The 15,221-nt window shown below is 39.2% G+C and overlaps 2 protein-coding genes across 2 annotated transcripts; both read right to left on the reverse strand.

Annotated features, from left to right (window-relative positions):
* Positions 1-51: 51 nt before the first annotated feature.
* On the reverse strand, positions 52-2,040 carry LOC110702197 (glycine-rich protein A3-like). The gene is made up of 3 exons (XM_021879886.1): positions 1,901-2,040; positions 599-925; positions 52-479 (listed from the first exon to the last, which is right to left on the reverse strand). The coding sequence occupies exons 2-3, from the start codon at positions 906-908 to the stop codon at positions 256-258; spliced, it is 534 nt and encodes a 177-aa protein (XP_021735578.1). The 5' UTR covers positions 909-925; positions 1,901-2,040; the 3' UTR covers positions 52-255.
* Positions 2,041-7,293: 5,253 nt separating this feature from the next.
* Positions 7,294-14,105, reverse strand: LOC110702198 (RINT1-like protein MAG2). The gene is made up of 4 exons (XM_021879887.1): positions 12,421-14,105; positions 12,234-12,320; positions 10,331-10,434; positions 7,294-10,238 (listed from the first exon to the last, which is right to left on the reverse strand). The coding sequence occupies exons 1-4, from the start codon at positions 12,761-12,763 to the stop codon at positions 8,328-8,330; spliced, it is 2,445 nt and encodes an 814-aa protein (XP_021735579.1). The 5' UTR covers positions 12,764-14,105; the 3' UTR covers positions 7,294-8,327.
* Positions 14,106-15,221: the final 1,116 nt, after the last annotated feature.

The raw sequence follows: 15,221 nt of genomic DNA on the forward strand, positions 1-15,221 counted from the left end.
TCAAGGAGCATCTAATTGCTGCAAATCATCCCTCCTAAATTTGACACTACATTGAATCTACATATGGTTAAGGTGAATTAATTTATGAAAAGAGTACTAAGACAAATGAGTTATAAATATATTTGTATACCAGGGCCCATAAGTACTAAACGATCTGATTCTTCAAACCTCAAAAATAAGTAAACATAAAACATAAGCCAGATCAATCCCCTATAATACAGTATTATTGAGTTTAATAATAATAGCAAAATGTCTTCACTTCCATTTCTTGAACTTTCCTCGCCCAAATAGGCCATGTCCCCCATGATGCTTCCAGCGCTTGCCAAACTTTCCATGCTTGAACTTTCCATGGTGACCAAAGCCGCCATACATACCATGTCCATGCGAATGATGGTGTCCGTGTGAGAGATGGTGCGCTCCATAGAGAGCTGCAGCGGCTGCAGCACCTCCAGCTAAGAGTCCCATATTTGGTCTAAAGCCTAATCAATACAAAACATGTTATATTACAAACATCAGTTGACAGCAATGGTAATGAAGAATTAATCAAAAGTAAGCAATAATGCCAAAATGATATAGTAATAAAAACTAAATGATGTACCTGAATGATGGGAAGATGAATGGTGAGGATAGCCAGATGAATGAGCATACCCCCCAGGAGGAGGATATCCGGCAGGGGGATAGCCCCCGTGGGGTGGATAGCCAGAAGGCGGATATCCACCAGGAGGCGGGTATGGTGGATAGGAATCATAGGAGTGTGACGGATAAGACTGTGGCGGAGGTGGATATCCATGTGGAGGAGGGTATGCACCGTATCCATGACCGTGAGGACGATGATGTCCTGCAGCATATCCCATTAGACCTGAAAACAGACCTTTGTCTGTTGTATCATTGTTATTCGGCCTGTCCATTCTTGCAGGTGAAATTACTGCAACAGCAATCAAGCTAATTTAGACTACTATTATTCACAGAAATATCATAAGATCATTAAGACAAGGACAATAGTCAAGATATTATGTCTAGCAGTAATATAGATGTTCATAACAATGTTGTGACTCAAGGATCAGGGATCACAATTACAAACCCTTCACAAAATCATTCAAAATAGATAACTCCGCGACAAAATGTTGTACTCCCTCCGTCCTTAGTCCTTAAGGAATAGCCTATATCTAATTATCCGCAATTCAATCTTTTATCTCATACGAGTACATTCCAACATATCAATATGGTCTTTCATTGAAATCTTTAGTAAACTTGAGCATTTTAAGATTTAAATTACGAGTAATAATTTCGAAAGTGACCTAGTACAAAGTATTTTTTTTGTGACTGTTTATAAAAACCATGGTCTATTATAATCGGCTTACATGATTACATGTCTACAAGTTTTCTTCAGGATTCTTATGATGATAAATCTCTTACCAAAAATAATATTATACTTGGATTAATGGTTTCTTTAATTCCTAACTTTTCATGATTCGAGGTACAAATTTGTAAAAACAAAAAATTGCGCAAAAAGTACAAGTATTAAATCTTCTGTTTTTTAAAACTCTCATAGAAATACTTGTGAAGAAATGAAAGACAAAATCATGTAATATATTTATGACTTTTATTTTATTTAACCTACAATAACTCATATTTATTTATTGAATTGCTAGTTATCGTAATATATTAGTTGGGTTTAATATGATCCGAAGCATTCCATCAACAAATAGCCACAAAAAAAATTCAAAAACATAAAATTTTAAAACATGATCCTAGGAAAAACAGAGGAGCCCAGAAACAGGGAAGGGGGAAATCAAAGAAAAAAAATTAAATAACTAATTCTTGCCTGTAAAATATCAACAATAATGCTAAAAAAAAAAAAAACGAACAAACAAATTAAAATCAAAGAAAAGAAGATTACCAAATTAAACTTCAGAATTTGATCCTCAAGATATTTCCTTTGGTTCTTCTTCTTGTTTTTGGTTTGGTGTGAAAAATTGTTTAATTTGAAGGTTTGAGAATTTTGACAAGTGGTTATAAATGAGGGAACTACAATTATATTCCGTATATATACGCGTTGCTTCGACGCGTCATATAACATTTTCTATGTTTTTCTCTCTTTTTTCTAAAAAGAATTTTGATAAGTGTTTAAATTACTTTGATCATTTATCCAAAAAATTAAAAATAAATAAATAAATAATGAGTACTACTTTTTTTTTGGTTTAGGAAAAACAATACGAGTACATGTACTCAACACAATGGTTTTACGGTCTCTAGGCATTCGATCCAATGTTTGCGGTAGCAATGTTCTACTTCAACTTTGTAGCATAGCCAAAGCATGTAATAAGGTTATAGTGTGTGTCTTGTACTTTTTCCATGCTTTCCTTTTAAGTTTTATTGGCCAAAGTGCGTTTAGTTTGTTATAGGGGTCCAGATTTGAAAGTTTTGTCTTGCAATTTCTTCGATTTTGCGGACCGTTCAAGTGTTATCATTCTCGTGCCTATACATCAACGTAGCTTTGTTAAAAAAGATGCAAAGTCATCAATGATTATCAAGGAGCAGTTCAGAAGCGATGTCATTAGGCTTGAGGTGTTTGATACTTGTATTGTACTTTTTAATCTGGTAAGGGATGTCTGTAAGTGTTGCATGTTTCTTTAATAAATTTACCCCTCCTTATTCAAAAATAAATAAATAAAGGAAAAACAATACAAGTACTATGTAAAATTTCTTATCTAATCCGTCATAAGATAACAAGCCACTTTGTTAATTGAGTAGATTGTGATTTGACTTTGCCCTCCCTAATCCCTATTTTAATGCAATTCAAAGAAAAGACCATACTAATTGATAAGGCAAAGATATACAAAAATTGAATTAGAGAATTTATCTTTGATATTTCTTCCGTATATTTTTAGGTATTTCCTCCGTATATTTTTAGGTGACATTTCTAAGACTATAAACTACTGTAATTTTTTTTTTTTTTTTTTTTTTTTTTTGAGTAGTATTAACTACTAACCTACTGTATTTATTTGTAGGTCGTTCTATAAGAATTGAGCTTACCGTGTAAACATCAAAAGTAAACGAATTCAATGAAAATCAATTCATCCTCATCCTTAAGAATTAAGATACTGTTTGGGTACTAAAATGGTCATACCCATTTTAGTCTTGGGTAACTCTACCCATATAAGCCCAAAGGCCATAAAAAAGGTATAAAAGACCCCAAATAAGTCAAATACATCAATATGGCCTTCAACGGCTCACATATGTAATTTTAGGGCTCATAAACCCACTTATGTACTCATATAAATACCCCTCAAAGGGCATAAGGTAAAGGGAGGTCACTCTTATCATCTAAGGTAACCATACTCCTCCACTCTCTCCCCTAAACTCCTCTCAAAATATGCATTGTTTGGCAACTAACTTGGGCATCGGAGGCTCCGCCCCGGGTTCAACCCCCGGGGCTCGGGGTTCATTTTGCAGGTCCATTCAAGGCCCAAATTCGAGGTTCTCAGACACCCCTCCAAGGCCCGGTTAGCTCATTTTTTGCCGAAACAATTTGGCGCCGTCTGTGGGGAGACGAGTACTACTACCCATGAAAATCCACTAATTCATGGCTACTGTGTTCTATCACGAAAAAGGGTCAAAATTTCTAGCAAATTTAACCCAAAATTATTACTCCTGTCAAAAGGGGTAATCATTCTTGCAAATGGTGGAGATGATAGATAAACATTTTGATTTGTCGCCAATCTAACCACTACTAACAAGGTACTTCGTGCCTTTACAAAAAAAAATTGGGAAATATTCCATGAATATGGCCAAACCTTAATTATTCTTGAAGAAGAATAAAAGCTAGATCTACGTGGCTCTAATGGAAAGCTCACAAAAGCAAGCCTTTCATTCACACCACCAAGTTGAAGAGGCAGCAGGTGGCATGAAACATACATAAAAAATCAATCAAGTTTATGTAAATTCAATGCTTGCCGAAGGAAATTTCCATTGTCTTCATCACAAGCTTCAAGGCTCACAACTCCACCACTAGAACGACTCACCATTTCATCCTAGGCAACACATGCCGAGGTCAATGGGGGTCAAGGCTAGTATTGTGAAGTGAGCCAAATCTCTTCACATCACATCTAAAGTAGCAGCCGAAGAAGATCCGAGGTTGTCTACCATTGTTGAAGCTTAAAAAAGCTCAAACTATCACCAATCTAAAAATCCGAAGCAATTAGCTCGGATAAGCAAAAGGAATCCGAAGCTCATCGAGCCGAGGCTATCCGAAGGTGTTTCAGCCCAAGCCGAAGGTGTTCTGGGCAAGCCAGCCGAGCCGAGACCGGTGTTTCGGCCAAGCCTAAGGCTTTTCAGCCGAGGCTATCCGAAGGAGTTTCAGCCCAAGCCGAAGGCGTTCTGGGCGAGTCGAAGGTGATTCAGCAGAAACCAAGGGTGGTACAGTTTACCGTTCCCAAGTTAAGGTCGGTAACCATTGCCGAGCCGAAGCTCACCTCTTATCTCCTGGCCGGGGCTAGCCATAGCCGAAGCCGAGCCCAGCCGAGGTTTACCTTCGCCGAGATTCGAGCTCCCAGCCAAAGCTCACAGCCATATGAGCCGAGGGTGCTGCCGAAGATGGTTTGTCTGAACCGAAGAAAGAGTAATCAACTCTTTCTATCTTCGGATCAAGAGTAAACTCTTTCTATCCCCGGATCAAGAGTAATAAACTCTTTCTATCTTCGGATCAAGAGTAAACTCTTTCTATCCCCGGATCAAGAGTAATAAACTCTTTTTATCCTCGGATCAAGAGTAAACTCTTTCTATCCCCGGATCAAGAGTAAACTCTTTCTATCCTCGGATCAAGAGTAAAACTCTTTCTATCTTCGGATCAACAGTAAACTCTTTCTATCCTCGGATCAAGAGTAATAAACTCTTTCTATCCTCGGATCAAGGGTAAACTCTTTCTATCCTCGGATCAAGAGTAATAAACTCTTTCTATCCTCGGATCAAGAGTAAACTCTTTCTATCCCCGGATCAAGAGTAATAAACTCTTTCTATCCTCGGATCAAGAGTACACTCTTTCTATCCCCGGATCAAGAGTAATAAACTCTTTCTATCCTCGGATCAAGAGTATAAACTCTTTCTATCCTCGGATCAAGAGTAAACTCTTTCTATCCCCGGATCAAGAGTAAACTCTTTCTATCCTCGGATCAAGAGTAAAACTCTTTCTATCTTCGGATCAAGAGTAAACTCTTTCTATCCTCGGATCAAGAGTAATAAACTCTTTCTATCCTCGGATCAAGGGTAAACTCTTTCTATCCCCGGATCAAGAGTAATAAACTCTTTCTATCTTCGGATCAAGAGTAAACTCTTTCTATCCCCGGATCAAGAGTAATAAACTCTTTCTATCTTCAGATCAAGAATAAACTCTTTCAGTCCTCGGATCAAACCTTGGATTAAGAGTGTTTCCTCGGATGAACTCTTTCAGTCCTCGGATCAAACCTTGGATCAAGAGTGTTGCCTCGGATGAACTCTTTCAGTCCTCGGATCAAGAGTAATTAACTCTTTCAATCCTTGGATCAAGAGTGTTGCCTCAGATAAACTCTTTCTATCCCCGGATCAAGAGTAATAAACTCTTTTTATCCTCGGATTAAGAGTAAAACTCTTTCAGTCCTCGGATCAAACCTTGGATCAAGAGTGTTGCCTCGGATGAACTCTTTCTATCCCCGGATCAAGAGTAATAAACTCTTTTTATCCTCGGATTAAGAGTAAAACTCTTTCAGTCCTCGGATCAAACCTTGGATCAAGAGTGTTGCCTCGGATGAACTCTTTCAGTCCTCGGATCAAGAGTAATTAACTCTTTCAATCCTTGGATCAAGAGTGTTGCCTCGGATGAACTCTTTCAGTCCTCGGATCAAACCTTGAATCAAGAGTGTTTCCTCGGATGAACTCTTTCAGTCCTTGGATCAAACCTTGGATCAAGAGTGTTGCCTCGGATGAACTCTTTCAGTCCTCGGATCAAGAGTAATTAACTCTTTCAATCCTTGGATCAAGAGTGTTGCCTCGGATGAACTCTTTCAGTCCTCGGATCAAACCTTGGATCAAGAGTGTTTCCTCGGATGAACTCTTTCAGTCCTCGGATCAAACCTTGGATCAAGAGTGTTGCCTCGGATGAACTCTTTCAGTCCTCGGATCAAGAGTAATTAGCTCTTTCAATCCTTGGATCAAGAGTGTTGCCTCGGATGAACTCTTTCAGTCCTCGGATCAAGAGTAATTAGCTCTTTCAATCCTTGGATCAAGAGTGTTGCCTCTGATGAACTCTTTCAGTCCTCGGATCAAACCTTGGATCAAGAGTGTTGCCTTGCATAAACCTGAACAAATAAAGTCCTTCGACTCAATTTCTATGAACGAATTATTTGGGAAATTGAAACAAAACCCAACTCATTTTTTCAAATAGAATTGGGTCTGGGGGGCTAATTGTTTGGGTACTAAAATGGTCATACCCATTTTAGTCTTGGGTAACTCTACCCATGTAAGCCCAAAGGCCATAAAAAAGGTATAAAAGGCCCCAAATAAGTCAAATACATCAATATGACCTTCAACGGCCCACATATGTAATTTTAGGGCTCATAAACCCACTTATGTACTCATATAAATACCCCTCAAAGGGCATAAGGTAAAGGGAGGTCACTCTTATCATCTAAGGTGACCATACTCCTCCACTCTCTCCCCTAAACTCCTCTCAAAATATGCATTGTTTGGCAACTAACTTGGGCGTCGGAGGCTCCGCCCCGGGTTCAACCCCCGGGGCTCGGGGTTCATTTTGCAGGTCCATTCAAGGCCCAAATTCGAGGTTCTCAGACACCCCTCCAAGGCCCGGTTAGCTCATTTTTTGCCGAAACAGATACAATTAAATAAGTAATCTTTGATGACAAGCTAACACGAAACGGCTTCATAGAGACGTAAGAATCCTTCGCTAATCCTTGGACTAAAGTCATTGGCTTTAATGTTATGTTTCATGTGTGTATGAATTCTAAGTAGTTGGCCTGGACAATTGGTGATTTCATTGATTGTTTAGTTTAACTACTAGTATCTATTTATATGATAAACAAAGCTACCTTGTTCCAAGAAGATACGTAAAAACTCAAGCCTAAAATTCGAAGTATTCTACTCGTACTATAACAAACACCCATGCTGTTAAATTAAGAGCATCTATAAAACCCTTGATCATTTAAAGAAAATATTGACTTGTCACACCTACAGGAATTTCCGTCCTAATTTTCTAACCACACTACCACACCTAAGCTAATTCGGTAAAGTAAAGGAAATGAATTTTTTTTTTTTTTTTTTTGTTTCTTGTAAGAAAACTCTTGATTCATAACCTATTTTTGCCCAATACCGCCTTTGACCAGTATCCAACACAGCCAAGATAGGAACCCCATAACTCCCATAATAAATAACCCACTACATTTTTCGGCACCTTAATAGAACCTTTAGGTACATAATTAGTGATAAGATCCATCTCTTGGAGCTCTTAACTACCTTACAACATATATTAAATTGAACAAAACTCTTGTAGGTCGTTGTTTAAGATCCCTCGTCATTGATTTCAAGCCACCATGGGCCTTTGTGTGATCTGAACTAGTGAATATATACGGTTTCAAACAATCAATAGACACTTTAAGATGCCTAGTCCACAACACCTTGAGCTTTTGAGCATGTATGGCATTATACACATCAATAGCACTTACAAAGATTCGAGGGAATGCCTAGAAGAATTCATTCATTCTTTGACTCACAAGGCAAATATCCAAAATATCTAGGAGAAAAGGATTCTCAACCCTCAAGTGATCTCTTAGGAGTTACGATGTGCCAAGATTCCAAAAGATCGTATAGACCACTCATATGACATTGCATACATCAAATTTGTAGACTGTATTGGAACACCAATTACAGTGGCAGGGTTTGCCTCACTTATGCCCTTAGGTGACTACATTGGATAGAGGATCTGCTGGACAACGTTGTCGTCTCTGGGTGATCAGCTTGATCCAGTGAACATCTGGTGCAAGAACATATAACACGTATGAACCGAGTACCACTCATGTGCAAAAACAAGGACGTGCTTCATACTCAATAACATGATTCAGTATCAATATCTTACAGACAAAAACTTGCTATATTATTCACAAAATATCAATACATGTGATGACTGATGAGACAAAAAATTGGATTATTGCCGCCTGTAATAAAAATAAATTGGGTTAGTTTAGTAGAAAAAACTCCATGATGTACATCACTACATTCCTATAACATTACTCGTATCTTTAAAGCGGGGAGGGTAGGGGTTTATCTTGCCCTAAATTTTACTACTTGAAGACTCTACACCTCGCTATTTTTTCCGCCTCGGCTATGCTCATGTGTCTAATTCCATGATGTTTCATCCAGCTCTCTCCTTGAATAAACAGTTCTTGAAGGATATTCTCTTCTAGTTTCAGCAACTTGAGGCCTTCACTTACACGGGGAAAGAAACCTTCAGGTCTCAAACACCAACTCCTGAATACGCCATATAAAACATCCATGTCACCTCCAAACCTCTCAACACCACCACTATAGAACTTTGTGTTGGTCATAAGAATACCATTAAATATCAAGCGATCTATTCCACTCGCTAAACTTCTCCATACTGTAATAAAGTCCATGCTGTTTAGACCTTCTTCCAACCTAGACATCTTCCCCTGCAAAAAATCAAGAGCTACTACAAAAGATCTTGTTACTGTCCAGCCTTCTTCAATCATTTCTTGCCAGTGCTTCTTATTCTTTATATAATCTCGAATCTGAGCATCAAATCCTCTTAAAACAACATTAGTCATCTTATCAATCCATTCTTTTCTAAACTCCTCTAGTTTCGTGATTTCCTCATCTAAAACCCCATTTTCACTTCCCTCAGTGACACCAGTGGAAAGACTACTCTCTCCAAAAACTTTTCCTGATTCATTGTCATCTGCAAGTCCCATTTCAACAAAGATAATGTCATCACACCATTCAACTAAGATAGACTCGAGATTGTGAGCAGAATTAACTGCGGTCATAACTCTGGCCACAGCATCATCATCTGCCAAAGCAGTGAGCCCTTCAGCATCTTGGCATTTGGTAAGCAAGCAATTCAGGAAGGTCTGAATTATTGGAGCACCCACTAGTCTGACAAATCGAGATCTTAAAAACACAGAAGGTATTGATCTACAGCGGTCAATGACTGATGATACATGTTGGAGAACTATGGATGAAGCTACGGGAGATTTGTAAACATCAGACCCAGGAAAAAAAACTGCTCCTCGAGTTTTTGTTGTCCAATTTCTGTCATCCTCCATCTCAGGTTTCAACTTCTCTAGTATATTGTCCAGTTCTATTTCCGCCCATAAATCAAGCCAGTCTGGCCGATCACAGAAGACAGAGAGAGAAGACATCCTTTGCAAGAGACTGTATTCCTCAGAGTCTAAGATCCCAGAGAGGGCAGCAAGAGCTTGAATCTTTTTATCAAATGCTATCATCAAATCAACCAGATGAAGCCATGACATTCTTCCCTGTGGCCTAACCTCCACTGTAGTCTCCTCATCCAAACGAGAAACATATGCAGGGAATATTTCCTTTGCCAAGTAAGTTGACAGGGAGGTTACCATGCCTGAAATCCATTCCTCTCTGCAACTGTATCCTGTCAACATTGCTTCATCCACCAAGGGTTGCAACAATCCATCCACTGAATCAATATAATCCCTTGTATTCTTGTAGACAAGAGCAAAAATATATTCAGGCTTATCTACCCACTTTTGGAAATGATGAAGAGATGCAAGGGAGAGAGGATTCACAAGTTCTTCAATACCCCAGAGTGGCTGGTAAATAGAAGTATTATGGTTATACCCCTCGAGTTGCCGTGACTTCCTTCGTCGCTTTAACTCCTGTAGGCTGCATAAGGCAAGAAAATTTTCACAATACTTCTTTTTAAGCTCTCCATGCATTGCTGAGAGAGGATTTGACTCTTCAGCAGTTCTCCTTCCTTCAGTATTTGAGGAGCTCAATGTGGAAAGAGGTGGTGGCCAGCCAATCGAAACAAGCAGAGCACGGTAATCAGCAATGGCCTGGGGTCTCAAAATAGCCAAGGCGCGATCAACTCTATGATCAGCAGCTGACACAAGTCGGACCCATTGAGGATGTTCCCTTGTCACTGAAGCTAAAATATCATCTACTGATTTAAGGGAATTAATTGCATTGACGCGTATTTCCTGTGAAAAGATGTAACAAAGTAAGACAATCAACTCTTGAAGCATGACTCCAAACAGAAACCATTCAGCTGATGATAGTTTCCAGGGAGAACCTCTAAATACTGTCTAGTAGACTGTTTCTTCAGATTTCTGTTCATCACAGAAGTGACTGCATCTTCAATGTCACCAACCAGGCTATCAAGCTTCAATGCTGTCTCTGAAATCAAACAAAGGTAACTGTGATCAGAGGAACAGCCAATATGCGAAAAAACATTGCTCTACAACAGCTTTAATCTTCCAACAAACAAAAGCTCACAAATGTCAATTATCGCATGGCGATAAAAAAATAAAAAAAATAAAAAAATAAAAAATTAGAGGATATACAGGAAAATCACTTGGGCACCATTTCAGAATTACGTCAAGACCAGTCTACTCATAAATCCAACATGCTGCTTCTACAGAAAACTTTTAGTCAATAAAAAAATTGGCAATGGCACAAAAAAGACTGAAAAGGCCAAGTTTTTTCTCTTCCATGAAAATGCAGCATCTCTAAACACTATAATATGATATCAGTTACAGACGCTTCCTTGAGAAAACTTGACAATGACATCACAGGATGAGACAAGGTTAGTATATTTGTCATAAACCAATACTGTAAACTGTAGCATTTTCAGAAATTGGCCTCAACGTCGAAGGTTTATAGTTAAGGTCTCCTAATACAATGTTCCTTTTTTATTTCATATTTAAACAGAATTTTGGCTTAAAAGACAATCAGAGTATCAGACCTTCAAAGCTGGATCTTTGAAAAATGTTTGAGTGTAGTAAGATGTTGCCCATATTCTATTTCAAAAGGAAATCAAATTTGAATTCCCAGCAGATGCCCTATTATTTTATTAAAGAGCAAATAATTCTTACCCACAAGCTCATTCAAAGGCTATGATTTACACTCTAGTCCTCATAGACCTAGCGTCAAATTTCAGCGAATGAAAAATAATCAATTTACTGTAAACCACCAGTGGCCAGCAAATGAGTTACATGAGATGCCAAGAGGCTGCCATCAAACCCAATTCAAATTCTATACTTGTGTCGCCGTAACCACCTAATCTGATTGCCAAAGCTTGATAAAATATGGGAAAACCTCTAAGGGTGCGTTCTATTCACCTTGATTTTCAGGAGGTGCTGAAATTATAAAATCAACTAAACTTTTCTACAATGTATTTGAATTTAACTGATCTATGAACTTATGTGTAAAACTTATTTTTAGTTGTAAATTGAGCTTGGGAAGCCCTTGTTATTTTATTAACCTTTATCTTAACTTATCTATATTTTTTTTTTCCTAAATTAATCCAAACTTAATTAGCATTTAGGAAAGATGGGATACAATCAAACAAATTGAGTAGCTTAAATAGATTAAAAGGGAGATTCGCCAGCTTGATATTATTATTACAAATATATCAACAATCACTAGTACAAATGAAAAGAACTTACCTCAATTTCACAGCTATAATGATTGTTACTGAAAGAAAGACTCGAAATAAGCTCTTCATGACTCTTAATCGAATGAGATCATAATGTAAAGACAACACCACAACAGCCCCATCAAATTCTCACCACGGGCAGGATTTACAGATGGTTCTAATGTACACCAATGATCAACCCACCCTTACCATAAGCCCGATGAAAATAATGATTACTCTTTTCTTGTAATTAACCTAATTATCGATTGTAAAGCGGTTTATGTTGTAAATTTCCACAAATTATTGGCCAGGATTCACAAAGAGAGTACTCAGTATACATTTTCCTTATGACATTTTAATCAATTATGAATTATAAATGCTTCATCAAATTCCACTAATTAGGTTGAACTTTAATTTCTGATAATCACATTATAACTCAAATCATAACCTGACTCAACTTCAAATCAGCAACTTATCTTACAAAATACACAAAGTATATGAATTGCATTATAAATTAAACTTTATAAAACACAAATTAATTCTCAATTTATCAACTAACCAGCATAATTTCGCACCGTCGCAACTCTCGCAACTTCTTTTGCCAATGCTGGTAGCTCATCTACCGCCATATCCTCCGCTTCTCCATCTTCACAAAAAAAAAAATTTAAAAAAATTGGAAAATCAGATAATTTGATTTAAATTCCATGAAAATCAATGATTAATCGATGAATGGAAAAAGTGAAAACCTGAAGTGGAAGCAAAAGAGGAGGATTTGGATTTGAGATCTTGAAGCTGACGATGAACATGATGAAAAGCGTCGGAAATTCGGTGAGAAGAAGAAGCGTAAGAGAGAAGACTAGCGTCGAGGCGGTGAGTAAGATCGGTGAGATGGTGAGTCAACTCAGAGCAGTGAGTGTCCAACTCGGTGACCAGGTTAGTAGATTCGGAGAGGTTGAGGTCGTGTTTCGGAGGAAATGTGGAGTTGAGGAAGGAGACAACCGGAGGAGAGAGGGAGGTGATCGCCGGTAAAGACTCCGGCGAAGAATCCATCGGAAGATTTGCCGGAGTTTTTCTTTTCTTTGATTGCATTCTAGGAGCTTTTACCGATGTTTGGTGTTTTAAAGATGGTTAGCTATGGACCAGTTTGGGCTATCTCTGGTCGAGAAACATTTGGTGCTAATTCGGGTCATTGGTTGGATTCAAGTTGGATTATTATGAAATTGAGTCGTGCTAAATTATTATGCCTATATTAGATTATATGGAGTGAAATTACTTCGGATTAAGTCGGGTTAAGTTTTGACAATATGTGAGACGTTTAAATGGTGTGATGCATGGATTAAAAAATCCGAAGTGTATATAACATTTGTATTTTTTAAGGTTGGACTATCAAAATCCTTGACACCTACGGAGCATTTGGAATGTGGAATAAGGATAAGAGTATAGAATAAGGATAGAAAATTATGGGTAGGATAAGGATAAAATAAAGGAAAAATTTATTCTAATAAGGTTCGCTGCTAATAATTCCACCTTTGAGCAATATTTTATTCTAATGATCTCTTATGACCAATAACCTGTCGTTTGGGTAAGTTAGGTTTTTTTTTTTTTTTTTAATTCCTTTGCCACGCATCAGTGCATCACCCCCCTTCCCCAACCATCAGTCCCCCTTCATTTCCAACCACCAGGCACCAACATCAGCAATTAACCCAATTCAGCCCCTCATACCACACAATCCCTTTGTACTCGCTGCACCTTGCTGACTCACCAATAGTCACGCCACCAGCATCTACACCTCCTTTTCACCAGCAAACCAGCACCCGCGCAATTCAGCCAATCAACTCGCAATCCCTACACTCTAATCCGCCAATTCGACCTCCAAATCATTGCAATCAGCATTTCGGCTACCTACAATCATGATTCTGGCCTCCATTTGAGCAATTTGACGCCAACAACTTCAATTGATGCTCCAAAAGACCCAAGACGCGCCTTTGTTGTGGTGGGAATTTTCGTGGTGGGGAGGGCTAGGGTGGCGTTTTTCAGGGGTTAGGGAAGGTTGGGGCTGGGCGTTTCGGGGTGTGGGAAGGCTGAAAGGAATCGATTTGGGGTGAGGATAGATTGCGGATGGGGTGTTTCGAGGTTGCGAGTGGCTAGGATAGGCTATTTTAGGGGTGGGCGTGGCTGGGGTTTTATGTTTCGGGGTGGGGTGGTTGGGATGGGTTGTTTCAGGGATGGGCATGGCTGGCTCTATTGTTTCGGGGTCGTGGGTGGGGGTGGCTGGTTGCAGGGGGAGGGGTGGGCTGCGTAGCCGGGAAAAATGGAGGAAGGAGGGGAAAACGATAGGGATTTGTTAAACATCGCCCACAAATTACTACATAAAGCCCACAAAATTCACTTGGTTTCCCAAAATTGCCCTTGACCTTAAAAAAAAAAACACTCACACTCTCATCACTCACACTCTCATCAATCACACTCTCATTGCTCATCTTCTTTCAACCTCTCTAAAAAAAAAAAAATCAAAATAACGGCAATGTCGAGGCGGCAAGGCAAGGAAGTGGCGGCGGCGGCGGAGGGAAGGATGTCCCAAGGTGGAAAGGTATATTTTTGTTTAAAAAAAAAAAAAAAAAGGGGAAAACCGCCGTGAACGCGGTGGGGCGCCCTGGCTGGACGCCCAGCCGGCGGTGGTGGCGCCATATGCAGACGCCGCCACCAGTTGGCTGGCGCCTGGGCTGGACGCCACCGCCACGGTTGTGGCGTTTAGTCTAAGCGCCGCAGCCGTGGCTGTGGCGTCCAGCCCAAACGCCAGCCAACTGGTGGCGGCGTCTGCATCTGGCGCCACCACCGCCGGCTGGGCGTCCAGCCAGGGCGCCCCCCCCATTTTTTTTTTTTTTTTTTTAATTTTTTTAAAAAATTGTTTTTAAATTTTTTTTTTTTTTTTTTTGTAATATAATTTTGAATTGTTTTTATATTTTGTTGTTTATTTTTATAAATTTTTTCAATTTCGTTGTATTTTTTCTACGTTTATATTTTGTTTACTATTATTTGTTTGTTTTTAGTGTATTTGATTTGCGATGATGATTATTTATCGTATAAATTTTTGTATGTTTATATATTTTAAAATTTTGTGTAGGGTCGTCATGGTGGGGGGAAGAATATAGAGCTTCTTAGTAGAAGTTATTCAGTGGAGAGGTCGGGGCATAGACATGTCAGATCCCGTGGTATTTCGGCCTCAGTTCGTAGAGAACGGATCCACCGTCGGGATGAGGATGACGATGACGATGATGATGCTGAGGAGGGTGACCAGGAGGAGGAGCAGGAGGAGGGCGCAGATGAGGATGAGGATGTGGACGATGGCAGTGGACCGTATGATGATTACGGTCCATTCAGTCAGAGGGTTGATGACATGTACGAGACGCATATGGTGGAGGTGCGTAAGGGTAGGGGTGGTAGGTTTGTTAGTAGATCTGGCACATCATCTGCGTCCACTGTCTCTGGGGCAAGCAGGAAACGGTCGAGGGCGGGTAATGATTCTTGGGTTGTTAGGAGTGAGGTG

Source organism: Chenopodium quinoa, unplaced genomic scaffold (genome assembly GCF_001683475.1).
Source record: "Chenopodium quinoa cultivar QQ74 unplaced genomic scaffold, ASM168347v1, whole genome shotgun sequence".
NCBI classification, from domain to species: domain Eukaryota; kingdom Viridiplantae; phylum Streptophyta; class Magnoliopsida; order Caryophyllales; family Amaranthaceae; genus Chenopodium; species Chenopodium quinoa.